Here is a 21,749-nt window from a genome sequence, read left to right as displayed (position 1 = left end):
CATTTGCTCATTTTGACTCTGTTCTCAAAAGCCCTGCAGAAGGGATAGATGTAGATGGAAACTGTTAGAGACAAAACTTAGGCCCAGAGGAGCAAAGAACCTAAACCTACCTCTACAGAGGCTTCAGAACTGACTCAGTCTCATGGGGCGCCTGGGTGGCGCAGTCGGTTAAGCGTCCGACTTCAGCCAGGTCACGATCTCGCGGTCCGTGAGTTCGAGCCCCGCGTCAGGCTCTGGGCTGATGGCTCAGAGCCTGGAGCCTGTTTCCGATTCTGTGTCTCCTTCTCTCTCTGCCCCTCCCCCGTTCATGCTCTGTGTCTCTCTGTCCCAAAAATAAATAAACGTTGGAAAAAAAAAATTAAAAAAAAAAAAAAAGAACTGACTCAGTCTTGGTTGTAGTCCGTAACAAGGAGCCACAGGCCCTTAGAGATCGCTGGGTCCAACTTGTCGCTTTGTAGATGAGCAGACAACCCTGGAGAGGAGCAAGGAAATACTAGAAGTAATTTAGTGACTTAATGACACAATGGGACCAGGTCCATAGACTCTAGACCTCATCTCCTTACACGACCTTATTCTGCAGAGTAAGCTGGAGGCTACATTTAGCACCTAGAGCTATACAGAGCTTTGTCCTGGGCTGGTTTAAGGTGGGGCCCACATCCACCAGAGAGGCCCATCAGCTGGGGCATGATGGGGACGGCCTGCACCTCCCCTGGCAGGCCTCCACCCTCCCAACTGTCACCTGCAAAGCCCGTGTGAGAACTGAAGCTGTCAGTGTCTCCCCCTGGGGACGCCCACGTCTGCTGCTGAGCCACGAGTTTGAACAAAGAGAGCAGAGGCAGCACTCTCCCCTCACCCCAGACATGCAGTATAGCTCCCTGAGTACCTGAGGGCCAGGCCTCCACTCCACCCCACTCAGGTTCCCAGAGCTTGATGGAGGAGGGATGAGATGTCTCCCGAGTCCTTGTAGCTGGTGGGAAGGAGCCAAGGGGACCAGTTCAGCATCAGTGGTTATGAGATGGTAATATGAATAATGACATTATCCTAAGGACTTTATTAATTTTTCTCTGTTAATTCTTTAAGGACCATATAAGGTGTTACTACTTCTTATACTGTAGAAGAAACAGTTTAAGTAACTTGCCTGAGGTCAGTAAGCAACAGAGCAGGGATCCCACTCATGTCTGCTTGATACCTAATTTTATCCAGCTTTGCATCGGAGGTTCCCGCTCCAGTAAGGATGAGGGGAAGAAGAAGGTCACTAGAAGAAATGTAAGCGACACAATGGCCAGGGCCATGGGCAGTGGCTGTGGTGAAAAGGCCAGAGAAGTTACGTGGCTATGGAGTAATAGGCCAGGAAACTCTAGGGACCGTGAACAGAGGCACTTCAAAATGTAAAATGTGTAAAAACACACTGGGCCCATTAAATGACAGATGGCTGGGTTGAAACCTCAGGGACATTAAGGGGAGGGGGTAAGAGATGAGCACGGAGTAGAAGGTTTGGAACCCTACTTTTAAGTACCTTAAATGGCAGGCAAAGGAGTTTGTGCCCAAGCCTGCAGGCAGTGAGTCACCACAGGTCTTTGGGTATGGAAGTGACATGAGCAGGATGGTCCTTGGGCAGAGGAGGCTGGGAGAGGTGCATGGACTGGGGCAGCAAAGATAAGGCCTGAGAAGCTGAGTTTAGCAGGCAATTAACTTTACATATTGGAAGGTAATGAAGTACTGACCATAGGGAGAAGGCAGTGCGAAAGGAGAGGCACTACGGGTGTGAGTCAGGACTGCGATGACTGGGTACAGGCGGGAGTCTTAGGTGGTGGGTGAGGAACTGGGAGTTAGAGGGCAGAGGAGGACATGGGTAAATGGATCCATTTTGGAGTCTCTTGAGTTTGCGATGCTAGAATATCCATATGGGGTTTCGGCAGCTCTCCAAAGATCTGGGTCTGAAATTCAGAACAAGTTAGGGCAAGAGATACAGAAATGAGAATAATTCCCATAAAGATGGTAGTAGAGGGGTGCCTGGGTGGCTCGGTCGGTTAAGTGTCCCACTTCCTTCCACTCAGGTCATGATCCTGTGGTTCACTGGTTCCAGCCCTGCGTCGGGCTCCGTGCTGACAGCTCAGAGCCTGGAACCTGCTTCAGATTCTGTGTCTTCCTCTGTCTCCCTCTGCCCTTCCCCTGCTCATGCTCTCTCTCTCTCTCAAAAATAATTAAAATAAAAACATTATTTAAAAATTTTTAAAAACGTTTTATTAAAAAAAAGATGGCAGCAGAGGAGCCAGGGGAAAGGATGAGCAGCAGTCACACGGCACCCCGTGCTCAGTAGAATGTGTTGCTATTGCGGCCTTGAAAATCTTTGAGCAAGGAGCCCTGCATTTTAATTTTGCCCCAGACCCCACAAATCATGCTAAGGGAGGTACAAAGGAGAGGATACAATACTGGCTGGGATCCTTGCCTCAAATCACACATGGGCTTTAGGGGCTGTGATTCTTGTGAAGTGGGACAATTCATGTGCCCATGCAGTCATGCACTTGAGAATAGTGTGCATAGATTTCATAGATTGCCAAAGGGGTCTGTGACCCAACAAATGACAAACCAGGATGTTACTGATTGCTGCCGGGGAGGGCAGTTGGGTGGGGGCAAGACAGGTGTAGGAAGTGTACTTTTCATCGTATGCCCTTTTTGTTCCTTTTGAATGTTTAGCTATGGCGTATACCACCTGTTCAAAAACTAAATAATGTAAAACAAAACACAGCCTTGATGTTCTAGAGAAAGAAGGACCAAAGCAGACGAAGAAGGTGGAGATGTAGCCACCACAGAGGCAGGCCGTAGAAGGACTAGAATTGTGCAGGTAGTGGCCAGTGCCAAGGAAGGAGGCCTTTTTTTTTTTTTTTTTTTTTTTAAAGTAAACTCTATGCCTAGCGCCGGGGGGTCAGACTCACAACCCTGAGAGCAACAGTAGCATACTTTACCAACTGAGCCAGCCAGGCACCCCAAGAGGAGATTTTTGGGTTTTTTTAAACATTTCTTTATTTTTGAGAGACAGAGCAAGACAGAGTGTGAGCAGGGAAGAGGCAGAGGAGGTGGGGTACACAGAATCTGAAGCAGGCTCCAGGCTCTAAGCTGTCAGCACAGAGCCTGAGCAGGGTTCGAACTCACTCATGAGACTGATAGATCATGACCCAAGTCAAAGTCAGACACTTAACCCACTGAACCACCCAGGTGCCCTAGGAGGAGGGCTTTTAAAGGAAGACTACCACCAATGGTCAAATGTGGCCAAAGGGGCAGAGATGGGGAAAAAGGTCCAGTGCCTTTCACGTGGCTGAAGCTGAAAATATGCATATTGAAGATGATGGTGGTGGCGGCAGGGCCTCCCCCAGGAGGGGGACTGCACGCGCCACAGGCTTCCCTCCCCCTAACTCAGCCAGTCCCATCAGCCCAACCCATCTGTGCGTTCCCTCCAGACGCCTACAGGGACGAGCTCAGAACAGACGGAAGCTGAAGCCACGCTCCCGTCAGACTTGGAAAGTGGGGTCTTCTGCGAGAGCCAGGCCATTCTTCTACCTCCCTCTGATCAAGGCATAGTGCCAGGCTGCTGGTCTGGGCCGCTGTGAGAGACCAGCAAAGGACCCTGGGGCCTGAGCTGCTTGTGCCAGGTAAGGTCTTCTCTGCCCTCATGCTCCTCTTAACCACTGCAATCTTGTCTCTGCTCCTTTACTAGCTGGCCCCTGCGACCCCCACGATTTCTGGCCCACAAGGCCTCCTCACTGGCTGAGAGCATGAGCTGTGTGTGCTCTGCTCTGAGGGGCCAGAGGTGAGGCCTGCCCTGCATCTTGGAAAGCATCTCTCTGCTCTGGGCCTCTGCTCAGAGTTGGGCCTTTGTGCCCTGCTGCATCTAACCCTCTCTAGAGAGACTGGGCAGGGTCTCTCCTCTCCTAAACTGTTTTTTAATGTTTTATTTATTTTTGAGACAGAGACATAGCATGAGCAGGGGAGGGGCAGAGAGAGAAGGAGACACAGAATCTGAAGCAGGCTCTAGGTTCCAAGCTGTGAACACAGAGCCTGACATGGGGTTGAACCCACGAACCACGAGATCATGACCTAAGCCGAAGTAGGACCCTTAACTGACCAAGCCACCCAGGCGCCCCTTTCGTCTTCTAAAAGGCTGCCAGTCATGGAAGAGCATTTCACAAGTCTTCTGGGTTAAACCCTCATTCCCAGAAAGTCCACCCATACATATACATCTTTTTATTCATCTAGCATAATTCTATCCACATCAGTCTAAGTCAATTTTTCCTAGACTTTCATCCACAAATACTTGTTGTTCCTCTCAAGTACTGCCATAGGCCAGTCACTGTGCTGGACCTTATGGGAAAAACAAATACAGGTGACACTATCCCTGCCCTAGGGAGCTTACAAATGAGCTGGAGAGATGGGACAAGGTGGTAATAGCACTACCAGGGCCAACAACAGCAAACTGTACCACATTCTGACTATCTGAGGGCTATGTCCTGAGCTCTAAGAATTCTGAATGGAAGAAACAGAATTTAAAGACAGATTTTAGGAGCTGGGCCTTAAAGGATATATGTAAGCTGTGGATAGATGGGGGAAAGAAGAAAAAACTCCCTGTGGTGAAACTACATGAGCAAATGCACAGGAGACACAGACATGGTGGGTAGCCCACCATGTGAGGTAAATACCCTTCCTGTAAGAAGGCAGCCAAATTTGGGTGGATGGTACAGCCAAGTTGTCAAGGGACCCCAAAACCAATAAGCAGCATCTTGCTGCTTAGTACTTTATCATCTTGGTGGCTCTCTGATGGATATGCTCAAGGTCCCTTTTAATCTTTTTTTTTTTTTTTTTTTTTAGGTAATCTCTACCTCTACTCTAATGTGGGGCTAGAACTCATAACCCCGAGATTAAGGGTCGCACACTCCACCAGCCCAACCCATCTTTGGGCCAGCCAGCTGCCCCTCATCTGTATGTAGCTTGATGCCATGCTCCATGGCTTGGTCACCTTGCAGACTCAAGATGCAAATACAGACTCGATGTGGGCCTTGCAAACATTTTAATTAGCACTTAGTCCCATGATTTTCTGGATGGAGGACACCACTCTCAACGTCTTTGCCTTTCTGAATCTCAGCTCTCCCAACTGTAAAATGAAGATAACATTACCTACCTTGTAGGATAGTCATAAGGACTAAATACAAATCCTAGTATCTTTGTAATTTGTCAAACATTATCCAAATGAGCTGTGGAAGTAATGCTTTTTACAACCTGTGTCCAGGTCCCTTATTCAGGCATCCAGACAGCTTGCTAACCTCTCAAGCAGAGCAGCACCCTGGAGATACAAATTTAAGGTGTGCCTGGCTGGCTTGGTCAGTGGAACATACGACTCTTGATCTTGAGGTTATGGGTTTGAGTCCCACCCTGGGTGTAGAGATTGCTTAAAAAGATAAATAAAAAAGTATTTAAGTTGCAGTCCACAAAGTCCAACTTGCCTCCCATAGGACTCACAGGTAACCCCCTGTGAGTTGTGTTGTTTTGAAGAGGATGGGGAAGGAGGGGGGTGATTGGCAACCAAAGCTTCAGTGATGGTATTATACTGCCTAGTGTTCCATTGTTTGTTCAGGTTATAATGTCTTTAGGCAGAGTACCTGTGCTGATTTAAAACATTTATCTGAAAGGAAATTGTCAGAGTTCTGGAGACCAGTGATGGCAGGTGCTACAGGAGCACCTGCAGAAGGTCAAGAGGGAGGCTAAGCAAAGGGCTGTAGCAGACACCACTAGGATTTTCCCCGGCCAGACAAAGCAAAGGGCACTAGGTACCCTGAAGGTACCTGAGGGGGTGGGGAGGGAGAGAATCACATTGATTTTTCAAAGCCGTCTCACTCTCATTTATAGTTTGAGGCATAAAAAGAGATTGAGCCAGTGGGACTAGTGTTTCTGAAAACTAAGCTGCTTGTGACCCAGGACCTAGGGAGCTTGGGACTTTAGTCCAGGAACAATTGAGACTTACTTCCACCATTGCCTCACCTTCACTTCTCTCCCTGCATATATTAAGCATTCTCTGAGGTTGGAAGATGAGGTCAGGTAGAGTCAAGTGTGTAGGCATCCAGAGGAATGGGGATAGTGATGGCAGTAGCTATGACAAGTAGTAATGACAAGATATCAAGTTCTAAGCCCTCAACACAATCATTTCATTGCATCCTCACAATGTCCCTGAGACAGGTACTATTGTCATCATTTCCCTTTTACAGAAGGGGAGTCGAGGTTAGAGAAGTGATGAACATCCACGTTTATTCAGCTGGTTTGTGACAGAAGAGCTATCTGAACCATGTGGTATTGCCCCAGAGGGTGACCATTCTGCTACAGGATGGAGGTCTCCTGACTTGGTTGGGCCCAACCCAGTTCAGAAAAGGCTAATTTTCAGCACCACCCATTCTAAACAAGTAGGCTTCATGATGCCTGAAAGCTGACTGAAGCTCCCTTCCTTTCTGGGACATTGGCTAGAGTTTGACAAGTCTCTGATTTCCAAGGTCATTGCTTCTCCTTTCTGCAATCTAGCACTGACTGGCTCCTTTCCAGTCTTCAGGGCCCTCATCCATCTACCATTGCCCTAAAAAATAACTGCTTAATGGCTCTCCAGTAACTGCAGCCAACTCCTTAAGGGCTCTTGAGAGGAGATCATCTGGGAAAGCTAACAGAACTCATCCAACTTTTAAAAGTGAGCTATGATAAGCTCTTTCCTTGCCTCCACCTTCCCATATGATCTAAACTGGTTGGTCTGCTTCACCTCTCAGAGCTCTCTCAACCAAGAGCACACTGAGCACATCAGTTCTGGATATAAATGTAACAGTTGGGAGAGAAGAGAAGGAATGTTTGAAGCCAGAAGGTTCAGACACAGTTCTGAGACCAGAATTTCTTTCCTGGATCCAGCTCATGACTATTGACTTCACCTGGTTGCCATGGAAACATCAGTCTGTGTTGGATGGGAAGCAGCATTTTTGACAGAAAGCATCACAGGCTACCATGGTAACACCAAAAAGAGTAAAGCTGCTTTCTCTCTTGGAGGGTGAGGAATGAATGGAGGAGGAGGCCAGGATGGACACTGGAAAGCTTAGCTCTGACTTGAACAGAGGGGAAATTAATTCAAGACATCTAATATGTGCGAAGGAAAGCAATAGTGAAAAAGACATGTCGATGCCTTATCTCATTGGGCTATCACCATCTACTAGTAGAGTTTACACAGAACTGTAAATAAAGACAGAATGAGACTTCTAATGGGACAAAGAATACTGAAAAGGGAAACCAACTAGCAAAGCTTCAGAGTCTTAATGGACAGGATTTTAACCAGCAGGAGAGGAGCAAAAAGAGAACAAGATGAGCAGACGTGGAAGAGGAAAAGTTCAGGACATACTGAGAACTCTGGGTACAGAGATAGGAAAAGTGACTCCAAGGCCTTGGCTTCCACAAGAGGCAGGCTGAGATTAGGATCCAGGAATGTGAAGCTAGACTGCCTGGATTGGAATCCCAAACTCACTTGTGTAATCGCAGGGCAGGTTACTTACCCTTTGGGTAGCCTCTTCCTTGTTCACAAAGATGATAAAAAAGTCTGCCTCAGAGGTCACTGTGAGGTTGAAGCAACTCTATACATACAAAGTGATTAGAACAATGCCTAACCCACAACGACGGGACAACCCTGCACCGATGTTAACAGTCATTATACCCCCTCCTACTTTCCGAAGCCAGGACAGCCTTTTCTCCCTGTCTAAATATTACTTCCGGATTCTCACCAGACCCCTTCCTTAACAGAGAAAGGAGAGGCTGCGGTTGACCATCTCCCTTCAAGGTGTAAACTTATTTTCCTTCTGCATAAGCACCAGGACTAAAGTTTCAAAGGGTAAACACCTGCTTCCTCTGGTAGCTCACATCGGGGGCTGTTGGAACCTAAGAAGGAAGTAGGCAGAAACCCAATTTCAAGAACACAGAAGTTTAGAGAACAGAGAGGAAAACATCACTGCCTTAGAAAAGGCAGAAGCATGGGCTAGAAGCCAAATGTCAGGTGAACATCTGTTTAGAACTGAGGACAGTTGGGAAATTCTATGCTAGTAGAGGATCCGGGTCAGTCTCTCCTCTACCTTCGCCCCAGGTGCCATGCCCAGACAAGAGAGGTTGAAGGTTTCTTTTACCTTAAGCTGGGCACAGAGGCTGTTTGCTGCCTCCTCCTCTCTACTCCAACCACCTCCAATGCAGGCATGAGTAACAAGGAGGCACTGAGTCACATGCAGTGACTCCAGCTGTCACCCACTAGATGCTGTCACCTTATATGGATTAAGACTAGAGTAGCTGTCTTAGATGTTTCCTCACTTCCACCACGCTCTCTCTCCCAACAAGAGGCTGTATGAGGAACTAAGAAGGGTGGCAGGAACCAAAGTGCAGAAAGACCAAAGGAGGCAAGGATGGGAATATAAGGAAACCAAGCAGAGATAGACACCCATCTGAGGAGGGCAGGGAGGCAAAGCCTGTGGGTATTTATGGTTTGGAAGAGTTCAAAACTGCCATGAGGCGGCCCAGTCCATAGCCTCAGGATGACTAACAAAAATGGTCCACACTGTACTTTTCAGGATGCATTAGCAGCCAAATCAATAACTACAGGGGGACTGGGCCACAGCCAGCTGCTACCTAAAAACAATGTATCCTCTGTCCTATCCCCCGGGCCAAGAGAGCAAATTAGAACAGGAAAGGGTGGAGGTGGTGGCAAAGGCAACCGTAGCAGCAAATGAGGCTGCACCAGCCTATACAGCCATACCACCCTGAACACACCCCATCTTGGCTGATCTCAGCAGGTAAGCAGGGTCGGTCCTGGTCAGTACTTGGGATAGGAGGAATCAAGACCTAGTCCTGGGTCCCAGTGGCCTTTTATACCACAAGCAGGCACCAAGTACTTAATACTTCAGTGTGAAAAGCAACCCCAGAAACTAATTATCACCAAAAACTGTTCACCCTGGTTAGAAGTCTGAGAGCTGACAAATTAAAACCTAACAGCAATTATCCATATTTTTAGCATGACAATACAGTCTTAACATTCTGTTGCCATAGAGACCAGAAGAGAATGGGGGAGTCCCACAAAGCTCTGCCCCTGAACCTCAGACCTTCTTCTCTAGGCTGGTCCCTAACTGGTGAGCCAGGTTCTGGCAGGCCCCTTGTCACGTATCTTACAAAGCCGGCAGAGAAAATAAATGTGCATCCCCTTCCTCAGGGCGATTCCTGGGATACTCAGCTTTCTGGAATTCACTGGTCCTAGTCTGTGTTATCTCAAGCAGAGCCATATATGGAAACCAAGACTTGAGGGGACTGACCAAGGAATAGCAGATTTAAGGCCTGGGAGCCCTGATGTAAGACCCCCAAGCCCCTTTGGATACCAGACTGGGATTTCCATTACAAAAAGGGCCAAAAGCGGGCACAGAGGCTAATGGTAAAACTGGTGAGCTTACGCTTCCCTGGTACTTAAGCTGCTCAAGATCTCAAACACCTCTAGCCACTTGACGAGCAGAATGTGCTACTGTCACACTGCCATCTGGTGGAAAGACAAGATCTGTCCCTTAGACGCAGAGACAGCCTTGGGAAGTGTGTCCAGTGGGCAAGGTAGGTTTGGAAATAGTTAAGATGAAGACAAACGGAGGAGACAATGGGGCTAAAGGTGTAATGCAGATACAGACTGGGAACTCCATCCAGGCGTGTGCCTTTTGTCCATTTTAATTTCTAAAGAACGTTAGATAAAACAAAATTAAAGGGAAAAAACAGAAAGGCATTACAAATGTTTTATATCCTAGAACCATTCACGGTTTTGGCTCATGAAAAGTTACTAACATCAGACAGATACACCAACTGACTGAGACCACACACACATGGGCAGCAGCCGCCACAACAGTGGAGCCTGCCTTTTATACAAAGTTTATACGTATGTGTATGTGTATACGTGTACACATATACACACACACACACGCACATACACACAATTTTATGTACACAGACACAAGGGTATAAAATCCAGTGAGAAGGGCTCACATGTGCCCAGGTAGGGGACAGGAGCAGCTTTAACAGCTGGGGTTGAGCCCATGGTAGAGGCACATGGGAAGTGGTAGAGAATAGCAGCCTCCTCTCCATCCTCCCACCCTGGGCCACAGGAAAGACCTGGGAGGAAGGAAAACTATACAGAGGAAGATGGAACCTAGTAGAGAAGTACCCCACCTTTCACTCAACTCCTGAATGCCCCTAAGACATCCAAAATGCCTGGCAGGACAGATTACTCCCATACTTCCCAGTAAGAGGCTGAGCCCACAGTAGCAGTTCTGGCCTCAAGCTGAGACCAAAGGAAGGCTTCACAATGTTCATGTCCATGCCATCTTCCAGGGCCTGTGCAGCAGCAAGCCAGCACTTTCAAGGTTCACCTTCCAAACTGCAAAGTCCTCTTGGACTAGAGGTCTTCAAGGGTTTTCCTCAACAGATTGTAGGGTAAAAGTACGGGAAAAGGAGAGAGGTTAGTTCCCTCAGTTAATGCCCTACGGTCTTCCCAACGGGGGAGGAATCGAGGAATCACTAAGAGCTGGTCGGAGAGAGCAATGAAGGTCATCCCGGAAGATGACACACACGGAAAAACAGGTGTTCAATATAGGTGCAAATTCTGTCCTCTTCGACTACTGGCTTTGCTCAGCAGAGTCCATTCCTGATGGGGCCCTGGGCAGGAGCTCTTCTTGGAGTCTAAAGGTGGCCCCAATTCCCACAGAGTCAACATCCACGCCCTCAGGATAGCTTGGTCCACAAAATGGAGAGAAGGGGCCATGGAAGGGTAGACGTGGAAAAGGGAGTGGCACCCAGAGGCACAGGGAGGCAGTGTACTGAGCCACTGATTTACCTATGGCAAGGAGAAGAGGTAAATGGGAAACCAAAGGAAAGAAAATAACCAAAGACATGGCACTTGCCACCATGAATACCAGACCCTGAGACTCACATGGTCTGAGGGGTAAAGAGGCTGGAAAGCTGGAAGCACTGGGAGGCGATTGCTTGGGAGGCGAGGTTCAGGGCTGGACTCAGAGCTGCAAAAAGAGAGGCACAATGAGTTGGTGAGCACATAGCATTCCTTCTTTCCAGGCCCCAACCCAATTCCTCCCTTTCCCAAGTTTAAGTCTACCAGTCAGAGCCGCAGGGTTCAGGGCCCCCAAGGGAACTGTCCCATTCAGTTGCAAGGCAGCAGCAGCAGCAGCAGCAGCTGTGGTAGTAGGCAGCTGCATTCCAGAGCCTAAAAGGGAAAGAAAAGGTGGGGTTAAGTCCCAACCTCCGATCTAAAATTCAACCCCGTGTTCTTCACTCTGCAGAGAAACTCTCTCCACCTTCTGCCAATTTGGCCATGAGCTGCAAACGTCCACCTGCTGATCCCAGATCCAGCTCCTGGTCCCCATCCGGAAAAGTGATGTCTGTGCCACCATCCAGTCGCTCGGTCACATGACCAACTCTCATAGGTCGACCAGCAAGCTCAAAGCCATTCAGCTGTTCCAGGGCTCGCCGAGCACACTCGGAGTCTGAGAACTACAAGAAACCCAGGCCGTATCAGTCACTTCCCGGACACAGACATGCTCTCAAAACCCCACTACTATTCCTTAGTCTCGCTATCCCAGGAAAACTGCATGCTCACCGTGGCACAAACTTTTCTGTCACAGGGAATGTGACCTAAGGTCCCCATCCTCCCAAAATGGGGTAAAAAGGACCTTTTCCAACTGACTAAATGGCAATCACTTCAATCTTCCAGCTACACTAAAAACCTAACGATACAAAAAAAAAAAAAAAAATCCATTACCCATAGAGTGCCTACCCTGACAGACTGTTTCACAAATGACCAGATAAAATGGAAGTAAGACAGGCTAAGGGGCCCAAACTCCTGGACTTTTATTTTATCTCAGCCCTTTGGACTAGTCAGTTTCAATTCTCACTCAAGAAAAAGCAATCTGGAACTCCAGAGTTCAGTCGCAGGGGGGCGCGCACCCTGGCGTGGAGAGCAAGACTGCACCCCACCCCTACGCCTACACCAGTGCTGTCGATCAGAGGGCTCCACTCCCCAGTCCCTTTCATCAGCGTCACCAGAGCTGCCTAGTGTAGAAAAGATTCCAGTCTGCTATTTAAGTGTCATGGGTGTTGATCAAAAAGGCAGCAGCGCAAGGGCAAAAAGGCCTCACCAACACTTTTCTGCAACTGAGTCACACAAGGTGTTAGAAGAGGTACTTGCCACCATGAATACCAGAGCTGGCTTTGTTTATTCTGGTGGCACCTGCCCTAGGGCCTGGCACGTTGGTACTGACAATTCCTAGGCAGGTGGTGTAGGTGGCTTGCCTTTACTGGATACTTCTGAGGTGAGCAATACCTCACCTGTGCAGAACACAACCTAACTCTCCTCTGCCCTGCAGGCAACTGTGGGGGGTGTATGCTTCCTGGACTAAACCCAGGAAATATCAGCTTCTGTGAGACTCTGTGGCTGGCAGCCAGTCTTCAGCCTGGAGTCACACAGGGCTGGAAGAACCAGTTATGGGAACTGGAAGTAATTTTGTGACAGTGTCAGGAAAAGGTAAGACACAGCCCCACTATTCTCCCTATAGCCGTCTTTAAACATAAAGGTATTTCTCAGTGGAGAAACTCCTTCAAATGGGATAGTGCCAGAAAAAAATATAAATCTCTATTCCCACTATCATGAAAACACCAATTCCATGAAGCATGTCTACAAAAGCCCACATCTAACCTCCCTCATGCCCCCAACCTTTTAGCTGCTGCCTGAAATCATTACTATTACCCAAAAAGCAAGTTGCAGCACCAGGGAAGCTGGTTGAACTCCTGGACACCCCCATGCCAGGGCCACTGACAGAGTGTGGGAGCAAAGCCAAGATCTCAAGCAATGCACTCATCTCAAGGGGAGGAAGGCTAGTCCAAGCTTCAGGCACCAGGGCTTATGAGTCATTTAGACAGTTCCTAAAGGAGGAGGAGGAGGCTGAGCTGCAGAATCAGACAAGTGGACAAACCCACGCTGAAATTCAAAACTTCAAGACCAGAAACTTACCGTAATGAAACCATAACCTTTAGAACGGCCTGTATCTGAATCCTTCATCAGGACAATATTATCAATCTGTAGAAGAGGCGGAAATTATTAACAATCTTTGGGCTAACCTGAGCTTTCCTATCTGACTGTTCACACTACCTCTAACCTTCCAGCCAATCGATTTCAACTCTCCCAAATCTTTTCTTTTTTTGAAGCTTATTTATTTTGAGAGAGAGTGCATGCATACACTCAAGCGGGGAAAAGGTAGAGAAAGAGGGGGAGAGAATCCCAAGCAGGCTCACTGATAGCACAGAGCCCAATGACACAGGGCTCAATCTCATGAACTGTGAGTTCATGATCTGAGCAGAGATCAAGAGTCAGACTCTTAACCGACTGAGCCACGCAGGGGCCCCCAAATTTTTAAAGAAGAGACAAATGCCATCTCTTTCCAAACCACCTCTCCTGACCAACCTTAATCTGCACCCCATTATTTGATTTCACGGTGCCTGACTGACCTGTTTACTGAGCACTATGAAGACAAAGATGGAGCCTAACTTTCCCAGTGTGGACCTACATGCCCGTTCGATGGATGCAGTGCCTTAATCGTGGTCAGAATAAAGAGGTACACTCACCCTCCCCACTTTTTCCAATTCCCTTCAGAGGTTTCCATCACTTTCTACTCACTTTGCCAAAGGGCTCAAAGATACCCCGGAGCATGTCCTCAGTGATATTGAAGTGCAGGGAGCCCACATAGAGGCGCATTGGTCCACCACTACCCTTCTGCAGGTTGTTGGCCATGGCTGCCAGTCGGTTTTTCTCAGCCTAGGCAAGGAGGAAATGACGGGTCACATCCCATACCTCCTACCTTCAACCCCATCTTCTTGTGTCAGGTTTTCAGCCTGCTCACCTGTGAGGCCTGGACAATGATAGGCACTCCGAGCAGCCGCTGCCCAGTCAGCCCAATGGCCAGTGGCACAGACTGGATCTCACAGAATTCTACGTAGGCGATGCCCTTAGAACGACGGGAATTCCGATCTGAGATGATCCGGACGTCACGAACCTATCCGGGGCAAGAAGGAAATCCTGAGTTGGGCATAAGGGAGGATGGACAGAAAATAGGCCACATGGACGAAAACTAAGGGAGGGAAGGTTACCTTGCCGACAGCGGAGAAAAAGTCCTCCAGGTCTCGAGGCCGAATGCGGGCAGCTAACTGCATACAGAAAACCGTGCGGGCATCACGCTCCTCGGGACTCAGATTATCAATTGGTTCCCTAAAGAACAAGTACAATTTGTTGAGACACCTGCTCCGATACACAGTCCTTATTTTCTTTTTTTTTTTTCAACGTTTATTTATTTTTGAGACAGAGAGAGACAGAGCATGAACGGGGGAGGGGCAGAGAGAGAGGGAGACACAGAATCGGAAACAGGCTCCAGGCTCCGAGCCATCAGCCCAGAGCCCGACGCGGGGCTCGAACTCACGGACCGCGAGATCGTGACCTGGCTGAAGTCGGACGCTTAACCGACTGCGCCACCCAGGCGCCCCTCACAGTCCTTATTTTCTAGCTACACTCAAGCACTACAAGTTCCTGTATTCCAGCTCAAACGGCTTTTTATTCACACCTCACGATCCCTGGGAAAGCTCATTATCCACTCACCTGACCGGGCTCTTCTCTCTGAAATGAGGACTCTTACTGTGCGCATACCTACGCCTATGGAACAGAGAACAACAAACGGAAAATCGTGTCATTCAATGTCATTCGCGCTAGTCCAATGCTCAGTCTTCTAACACGAGAAAACCAGATTCCAGCACTTCACCTCACGGGAATTCTCAACACCACCCCTCCAATAACAAGGTCTCCTGCCCATCACATCAGGTTGTAAGCATCCCCAGGCAGGAAGCACAGCACACTGGTTTTACCCAGACTACAACACAAAGGCCATCAGATTGGTGAGAGGTGTTACCCAGTGGCAAGTGGCGGGCTCCTGTAACGCACACGATCCTCACGCCGCCGGTCCCGACTGCGTGACTCACTACTGTGCCGACGGTCCCAGCTCCGGCTGCGGTGGCGACGCTGCCGCTCTCGACTTCGGCTCCGAGTGCTTCTCCGCCTGTGCCGGTCCCGATCTCGACTGCGACTATAGGTGGAAGGCACTACTGAGTTTGTTGAAGGACAAACCAACCTCTTCTCGCCTTTGATGGAGAGCTTTCCCTGGTATCTTTCCACTTATAGCAATCCTCAAAATCCAAAAGTCCCCACAATTACTTACCTGCGCTTTCTATCCCTGCTTTTACTAGGGCTCCGACTCCTCTTTTTCCTGGGAAAGAGGGGATAACTTATTGAGAACGTTTTATTCTCTCCCCCCAAGGACAAGAAACAAAAGAAAGGCCACGGTGGAACGGCAGTAAAAGACCAAAGTGCCCAAGATGACCTGGCAGGAGTTCACAGTAACCACGCAACACAAGCTTGCACACAGCCCTGGATGTTGTCAGGCATTTGGAGTGGCTGTTTCCCCCCCAAAGCCAGGCCAAAGCTGCTGTCTCCAAATCAGGGGTCCTCTTGCTGTTTTATTCAATTAAAATATACTGATGCTAGAACAAATCCACAAATCTAGGCAGGAATGTGAAGACTAGAAGAATATCAAACCAAGTCACCGTTATTCTCAGGACCCAGTGGAGTCATCACTAAAAGTCAGCAGTCTTCTAAGCAACCATCTCCCTGTTCTGGCTGTTTCTCTCATGGACATGGTTGCTTCCTTTCCCCCAGCTGCCAGCCCAGTTCTCCACACCACACTCACTTGCTTGCCTCCCCACTGGCACTGCTCCCACTGGTACCACTGCCACTGTTGCCGTTGCTGCTGGCGTTGGTGTTGCTGGGGCCATCTTTTTGAACTTCTTTCCTTTGCTGATCATCCTAAAAGGTTAGCCAGGAAAAACGTCACAAGGCACAAGGTGGCAACACACACATTCCACTGGGCAACAAAAGAACAAAAGTGGACAGAGATTTGATTATGAAATCAAAGCTCACAATTATCTAGTCAGTTTCTGGGCACCCGATCTCCTAACAAAAGGAATAAAATAGGAAGAGAGAAAATCAAAAAGAGATCAGAGTGACAGATTTTTGTCAAAACTTCAGCTACCCAACATTGGTTCCACTGACATCTATTTCCCAGGAGAGTGAGAAATTATTTAGGTTTGAGATACACTGACTTTCTAGTGTGTCACTGAGAGCTTTGAGCAAAGTACTAATTACTAGCACATTATGCCCTGCCCAAACCTCTCCCCCACACCCCCAGCTTTGGGAGCCTCTCTGCCAGCATGTCTTTGAATATGAGAGCTGGAGAGTGGGGTGCTCTAAAAGACTATGACTTTTACGAATAGCCACAACACATAATAAACAAGCAGGAAAAAAGGATTCACAAAATGCTGAAACTGATGACCTAGAACTGCTGCTTCTTACTAACCCAATTCTAGGAGTGAAGTGGGGAGTATTACCTCTTCTTTTTTATAGGGAGCCTCCAGCATGGCTTCAATCACTATATCAAAGTCATCGGACGCCATCGTAGCAGATCTGAGGAGAAGACATGGATACGTGAGAAACTCGTATTTTTCCTCCCCTTCTGGCACCCCACATTCCCTTCCTTCTCCAAGAAACAGACTTCAGAATATACAGTGCTGTTTCTTGAATTCCAAAGGGATCTTCCTGGCTGTTGCTTACTCTAGGTTTATTTTTGTACATTATAAACCTTAACTAGTTCAGCTCTGTGGCTCAGAAAAACTCAAGGGTTGAGAAGGAAACTGAATAAGTAGGAAGAAACTACAATACAGACCCTGTCCTGTGAAAACAAAGTGTTGGTATTCAAAATTACTATTCATTTTACAGTAGACGCTAGGCCTCCATTCTACAGTTCCAAAATTCTGTATATATAACTGGCTTACACGTCAATCACAGAAACAGACACACGTTTCCAATAAAAAGGTAAAAGTGAAAGAGTACAAATCAGGAACAAGACAAAACAACACCAGAATGCAGATCTGCCCTAAGCTCTTCTCCCCACATACCCCACTCAAACATCAATAATTAGGCAACTCATCAGTAAGTATCTCGCGTACAACAGCAACTAGAATTCAGGTAACTCAGAAAGATTATGATTAAGACAGGCTTAACCAATTCCACTTTGAAGCCTGTCTAGGTAGGCAGGGTAAGACTTCCTGCCTCCCCCGAGCTTTCACACCTAGCAATCATCCTTCCCAAGACTGTCCACCACAGGCCTGTCAAATTAAAAAACAAACAAACAAAAACCAGAAGATATCAAATAAAATCAGTAGGCTAAATTATTAAAAAAAATATATACTGGTCTGGAATTATCAATATATAGAACATGGATGAATTCCAAAATAATTATGCTGAGTGAAAGAAATAAGACCAGATAAAGTATATACCATATGCTTCCATTTATATAAAATTCTAGGAAATGCAAACTAACTTGTACTGGCAGAAAGCAGATGAGTGGTTGCCTAGGGATGGACGAGGTGGGCAGGGGAAAGGAAGAAAGAATTATAAAAGGGCAGAGGAAACTTTTGGGGGTGTTGGTTTCATGGGTGTTTAAACATCAAATTGTACACTTTAATGTGTACAGTTTTATTTTAGGTCAATTATATCTCAGTAAATCTGACAAAAAAAACACAACCCTCCAACTAATCTGAAGAATTTCTGTACAAGGAAGCTAATCATAACCAGACTTTCCATATCCCCAAGAGCTTTGTCCTCTTTAAAGGAGATAATGCATTATCCAATGATGCTGTCCTTGTTGCCCTCAAAGCCCACAGCCTATTTTGATGACTTAACAATGAGTATAAACATACTAATATAAACTAAGTGATGCAAAAATAAAATTAATCGTTCCATTTGTCATTTACAGTACCTGATATTGCTAGGCACTGAACTAAGCTTGTTTCAGAAACAAGATTCTTGGAAAGAGCAAAACAATAAAATAAAAATTACTTGGAGCTATGGGCACCTGGGTGGCTCAGTCTGTTAAGCGTATGACTCCTGGTTTCAACTCAGGTCATGATCTTGAGGTTTGTGAGTTCAAGACCCACATCAGGATCTGTGCCAAGAGTGCAGAGTCTGCTTGGGATTCTCTCTCTCTCCCTCTCAAAAATAAATAAACTTTGGGGCGCCTGGGTGGCTCAGTCGGGTGAGCATCTGACTTCAGCCTAGGTCATAATCTCATGATTCATGAATTCGAGCCCTGCGACTAGCTCTGTGCTGACAGCTCAGAGCCTGGAGCGTGTTTTGGATTCTGTGTCTCCCTCTCTGCCCCTTCCCTTCTTATGCCCTGTTTCTCTCTGTCTCTCAATAATAAATAAACATTAAAAAAATTTTTTTAAATAAACTTAAAAAAAAAGTTAAAAAAAGAAAAAAATTACTTGGAGACAAATTTAAGATTTAAAATGGAATTCAAATCAAGATTAAATAGCTGTGTCTAAAAACCGGTGAACTCAACTGCTTACTGTAAGTAACATCATACGTTTGTTTAACAACCAAAGGTAATATATGTCACAGGCAGCTGTCAGACCTAATGCACAATGAAAAAAACTGAGGTTTTATGAACTGCCCAGAGCCACAAAGCTCAAATGGAAGAGCTGACTCTTGATTAAGGTCCCCTGACTCTAAGTCTAATGTCTTATCAAGTCGATCAAATTACCTCTCTCTCCTGTACTTTATAACTTAACTTTAAAGATTTTTCTAATTTTATTTTTTATTTTTTAAAATTTATATCCAAATGAGCATTTAGTGCAACAATGATTTCAGGAGTAGATTCCTTAGTGCCCCTTACCCATTTAGCCCATCCCCCCTCCCACAACCCCTCCAGTAACCCTCAGTTTGTTCTCCATACTTGTGAGTCTCTTCTGTTTTGTCCCCCTCCCTGTTTTTATATTTTTGTTTCCCTTCCTTTATGTTCATCTGTTTTGTCTCTTAAAGTCCTCATATGAGTGAAGTCATATGATTTTTGTCTTTCTCTGACTAATTTCACTTTGCACAATACCCTCCAGTTCCAGCCACGTAGTTGCAAATGGCAAGATTTCATTCTTTTTGATTGCCAAGTAATACTCCATTGTATGTATATACCACATTTTCTTTACCCATTCATCCATCGATGGACATTTGGGCTCTTTCCATACTTTGGCTACTGTTGATAGTGTGCTATAAACATGGCGGTGCATGTGTCCCTTCAAAAGATCACACCTGTATCCCGTGGATAAATGCCTAGTAGTGCAATTGCTGGGTCGTTGGGTAGTTCTATTTTTAGTTTTTTGAGGAACCTCCATGCTGTTTTCCAGAACTTTAAAGATTTTAAAAAGAAGAGTACACAGCATTCTAATATGTCTAGTTTTTATTTATTTATTTATTTATTTATTTATTTATTTATTTATGATTTTGGGGGTTTTTAAAAATTTTTTAATATTTATTTCTGAGAGAGAGAAAGAGACAGTATGAGCCAGGGAGGGGCAGAGAGAGAGGAGACACAGAATCTGAAGCAGGCTCCAGGCTCTGAGCTGTTAGCACAGAGTCTGATGTGGGGCTCCAATTCACAAGCTGTGAGATCATGACTTGAGTCGAAGTCAGATGCTTAACTGACTGAGCCACCCAGATGTCCCTAAGATTTCAATTTTAAGTAATCCCTACGTCTAACATGGTGTTCAAACTTACAACCCTGAGTTCAAGAGTCACACTCTACAGACTGAGCCAGCCAGGCACCCCAAGATATCTAGTTTTAAATACATACTCATCTGAAGAATGATTGTTCTGACAGGTTTATCAAAAGAATTACTCCCCTCAGTCACACCTTATTATGTGTCTTCTAGGTATGAGGCAGCATATACTTCAAAACATTAGGAACCTGGCTAATTTTAATACATACTATTTGGCCTATTATGGAAAAATGGTTCTTTAAAGGTTTTGATGTTCTGGTTTCTTCCAGTCATTTTGGCTGCCAGGTCTATACAAGTTCTCTAGGTGTCATACAGCTCCTCTTTATATTTTTACAATCTTTTTCCTCCCCAAATGAAATGCTTCGGATTTCAGTAATTGCTCTCTGTTGACTGCTAGTACAGAGTAGGAATTACTTAAACGCACAAAAACTTTCACTCAAGTCCACAAACGAACCACCACCTATCAAGTAAAGTTTTCACTCAGGTACTCAGAAATGAATGAATCCCTTTAAGCAAAGATACACACAACACCAGCACATTTTGAAATGAAATCTCACTAGGTTTGGTGCATCTTTTCAGATATCCTAGAAGCAGTCAAGTCCCAAACACCATGCATTTTCACACTGGGAGTTTTCAAACTCTTCCCATGTCCCAAATTATGGGTCAAAGTCCATTCAATCCCATCCATTAAGGCACTGTAAGAGCCTTAGTCCATCCCAGCTCCAAAAACTGCATTAAGGGCGGGCCCACAATCATGCAAGTCTCAGGGCTCTATCAACGCACAGTCAAGACCCAAACAAGCACTTAACTTAGGCCCCACTGCTTAAGGGACAAAAGAGAGTGAAAAACCACTGTCAGCTCAGTTCAGGCAAAATTCACCACATGCTGAGTCCCAAAGGGTGATCACCTCCTGGGTCCACAGTCACAGAGCTGGACACAAACACCTCCAAACTGAAGACAGCTTAATTAAGAACAGGAGCAGTAAGATAAAAAAAACATTCCCCATGCTGCGTAACAAGCCAAGGCTACACTTCAAAAAATGGTCCTTACTATAAGCAACCGACTGGCATGGTCTCTGCGAGGGCCAGTGTCCCATGCTAAAAATCTCTTATGAAGCCTCACTATCCTCCGGTACAGCCACGGAATGTGTGGTTAAAAAAAGAGGGAAAGCCCCGAGGCGACAGAGTGAACACGAGTCTTCCAGAGACTGAAGACTGAGGAAGAAATCTCAGTTCCCTAGCCTCTCTCGGAGTGGTAGCACTAAGAGCTGAAACCCGAACCTGCGAGCTCTGTCAGACCGCCCCGGTATGGACGACCCTAAACGTCAGGGCAGAGGGGACCTGGAAAGATATCAGTCACTGGGATCCTTAAGACAGCACCTTCACCATTAAGAGATATACCCACGAGGGTGCCGATCCCTAAATCCATGCCAGCGGGCTACATTTAGGTAGCGAACACTTCCAAATCAAAGTAAACAATTTTTCTTTGTTTGTTTTTAAAAGTTTGCCTGACTCTGCTCTTGACGCCATTTTCTGCCTGTGACGTCAGGGGGAGGCGCCGTGCGGCGACGTCACGCCTAGGTGACGTCGCGGAGGGACCGGGTTTCGGGGTTTCTCACCAGTTCCGGGTCCCCGCAGGGGGCCCCGGTTTCCTCCGTTCCTTTGGGTGTGTTGGGGGCACGAAGCAGGGCTATTTTCCAGAGTCTCAGCAGTAAAAGCAGCACTGCAGTCGGAGCTTCTCCTCTTCCCGCAAAATGGCGGCACCTCCGCTGTCTTCCAGAACTTTCCCCAATCTGCGCAGGCGCCGAAACATTTAGGCGGTGGAACTAATCTCACTGGTTTCGCGGCAACAGTCCAAAGTCTAAATTTTCATTGGCCAAAACCCTAAGCATGGGTGGAGCCAAACTCAAATGTCTCTTAGCAACCATCAAGTTCCCATTGATTGGCTAACCT

General features: G+C 46.7%; 1 protein-coding gene across 5 annotated transcripts; it reads right to left on the bottom strand.

Annotated features, from left to right (window-relative positions):
- Positions 1–9,735: 9,735 nt before the first annotated feature.
- RBM23 (RNA binding motif protein 23) lies at positions 9,736–21,620 on the bottom strand. Of its 5 annotated transcripts, none has more exons than XM_086710149.1 (14): positions 21,416–21,620; positions 16,573–16,648; positions 15,876–15,991; positions 15,348–15,395; positions 15,042–15,215; positions 14,735–14,788; positions 14,233–14,350; positions 13,986–14,138; positions 13,763–13,900; positions 13,100–13,165; positions 11,424–11,583; positions 11,189–11,296; positions 11,009–11,093; positions 9,736–10,912 (listed from the first exon to the last, which is right to left on the bottom strand). In XM_086710149.1, the coding sequence occupies exons 2-14, from the start codon at positions 16,636–16,638 to the stop codon at positions 10,909–10,911; spliced, it is 1,290 nt and encodes a 429-aa protein (XP_086566275.1). In that variant the 5' UTR covers positions 16,639–16,648; positions 21,416–21,620; the 3' UTR covers positions 9,736–10,908. The 5 variants fall into 5 exon arrangements, with proteins under 5 accessions (XP_086566275.1, XP_086566274.1, XP_086566276.1 ...); XM_086710148.1 differs by having other exon boundaries at positions 11,388–11,583; positions 21,416–21,617; XM_086710150.1 differs by lacking the exon at positions 15,348–15,395 and having other exon boundaries at positions 11,388–11,583; positions 21,416–21,618.
- Positions 21,621–21,749: the final 129 nt, after the last annotated feature.

The sequence above is a fragment of the Puma concolor genome, chromosome B3 (assembly GCF_028749965.1).
Source record: "Puma concolor isolate L17-30 chromosome B3, mPumCon1.1.hap2, whole genome shotgun sequence".
NCBI classification, from domain to species: Eukaryota; Metazoa; Chordata; class Mammalia; order Carnivora; family Felidae; genus Puma; species Puma concolor.
The sequence above is the reverse complement of the archived record's forward strand: the minus strand, read 5'-3'. Positions and strand labels throughout refer to the sequence as shown.

Bases quoted from the DNA above. Each gene is read 5' to 3' on its own strand.
- RBM23 (XM_025918548.2), bottom strand. From the start codon at position 16,638: ATGGCGTCCGATGACTTTGATATAGTGATTGAAGCCATGCTGGAGGCT. The intron at 11,584-13,099 runs GTAAGTTTCTGG...GGTTTCTTGTAG, and splicing joins AAGGTTATGGTTTCATTACG to TTCTCAGACTCCGAGTGTGC. The intron at 11,297-11,387 runs GTGGAGAGAGTT...TTTCCCTTTTAG, and splicing joins CATGGCCAAATTGGCAGAAG to GCTCTGGAATGCAGCTGCCT.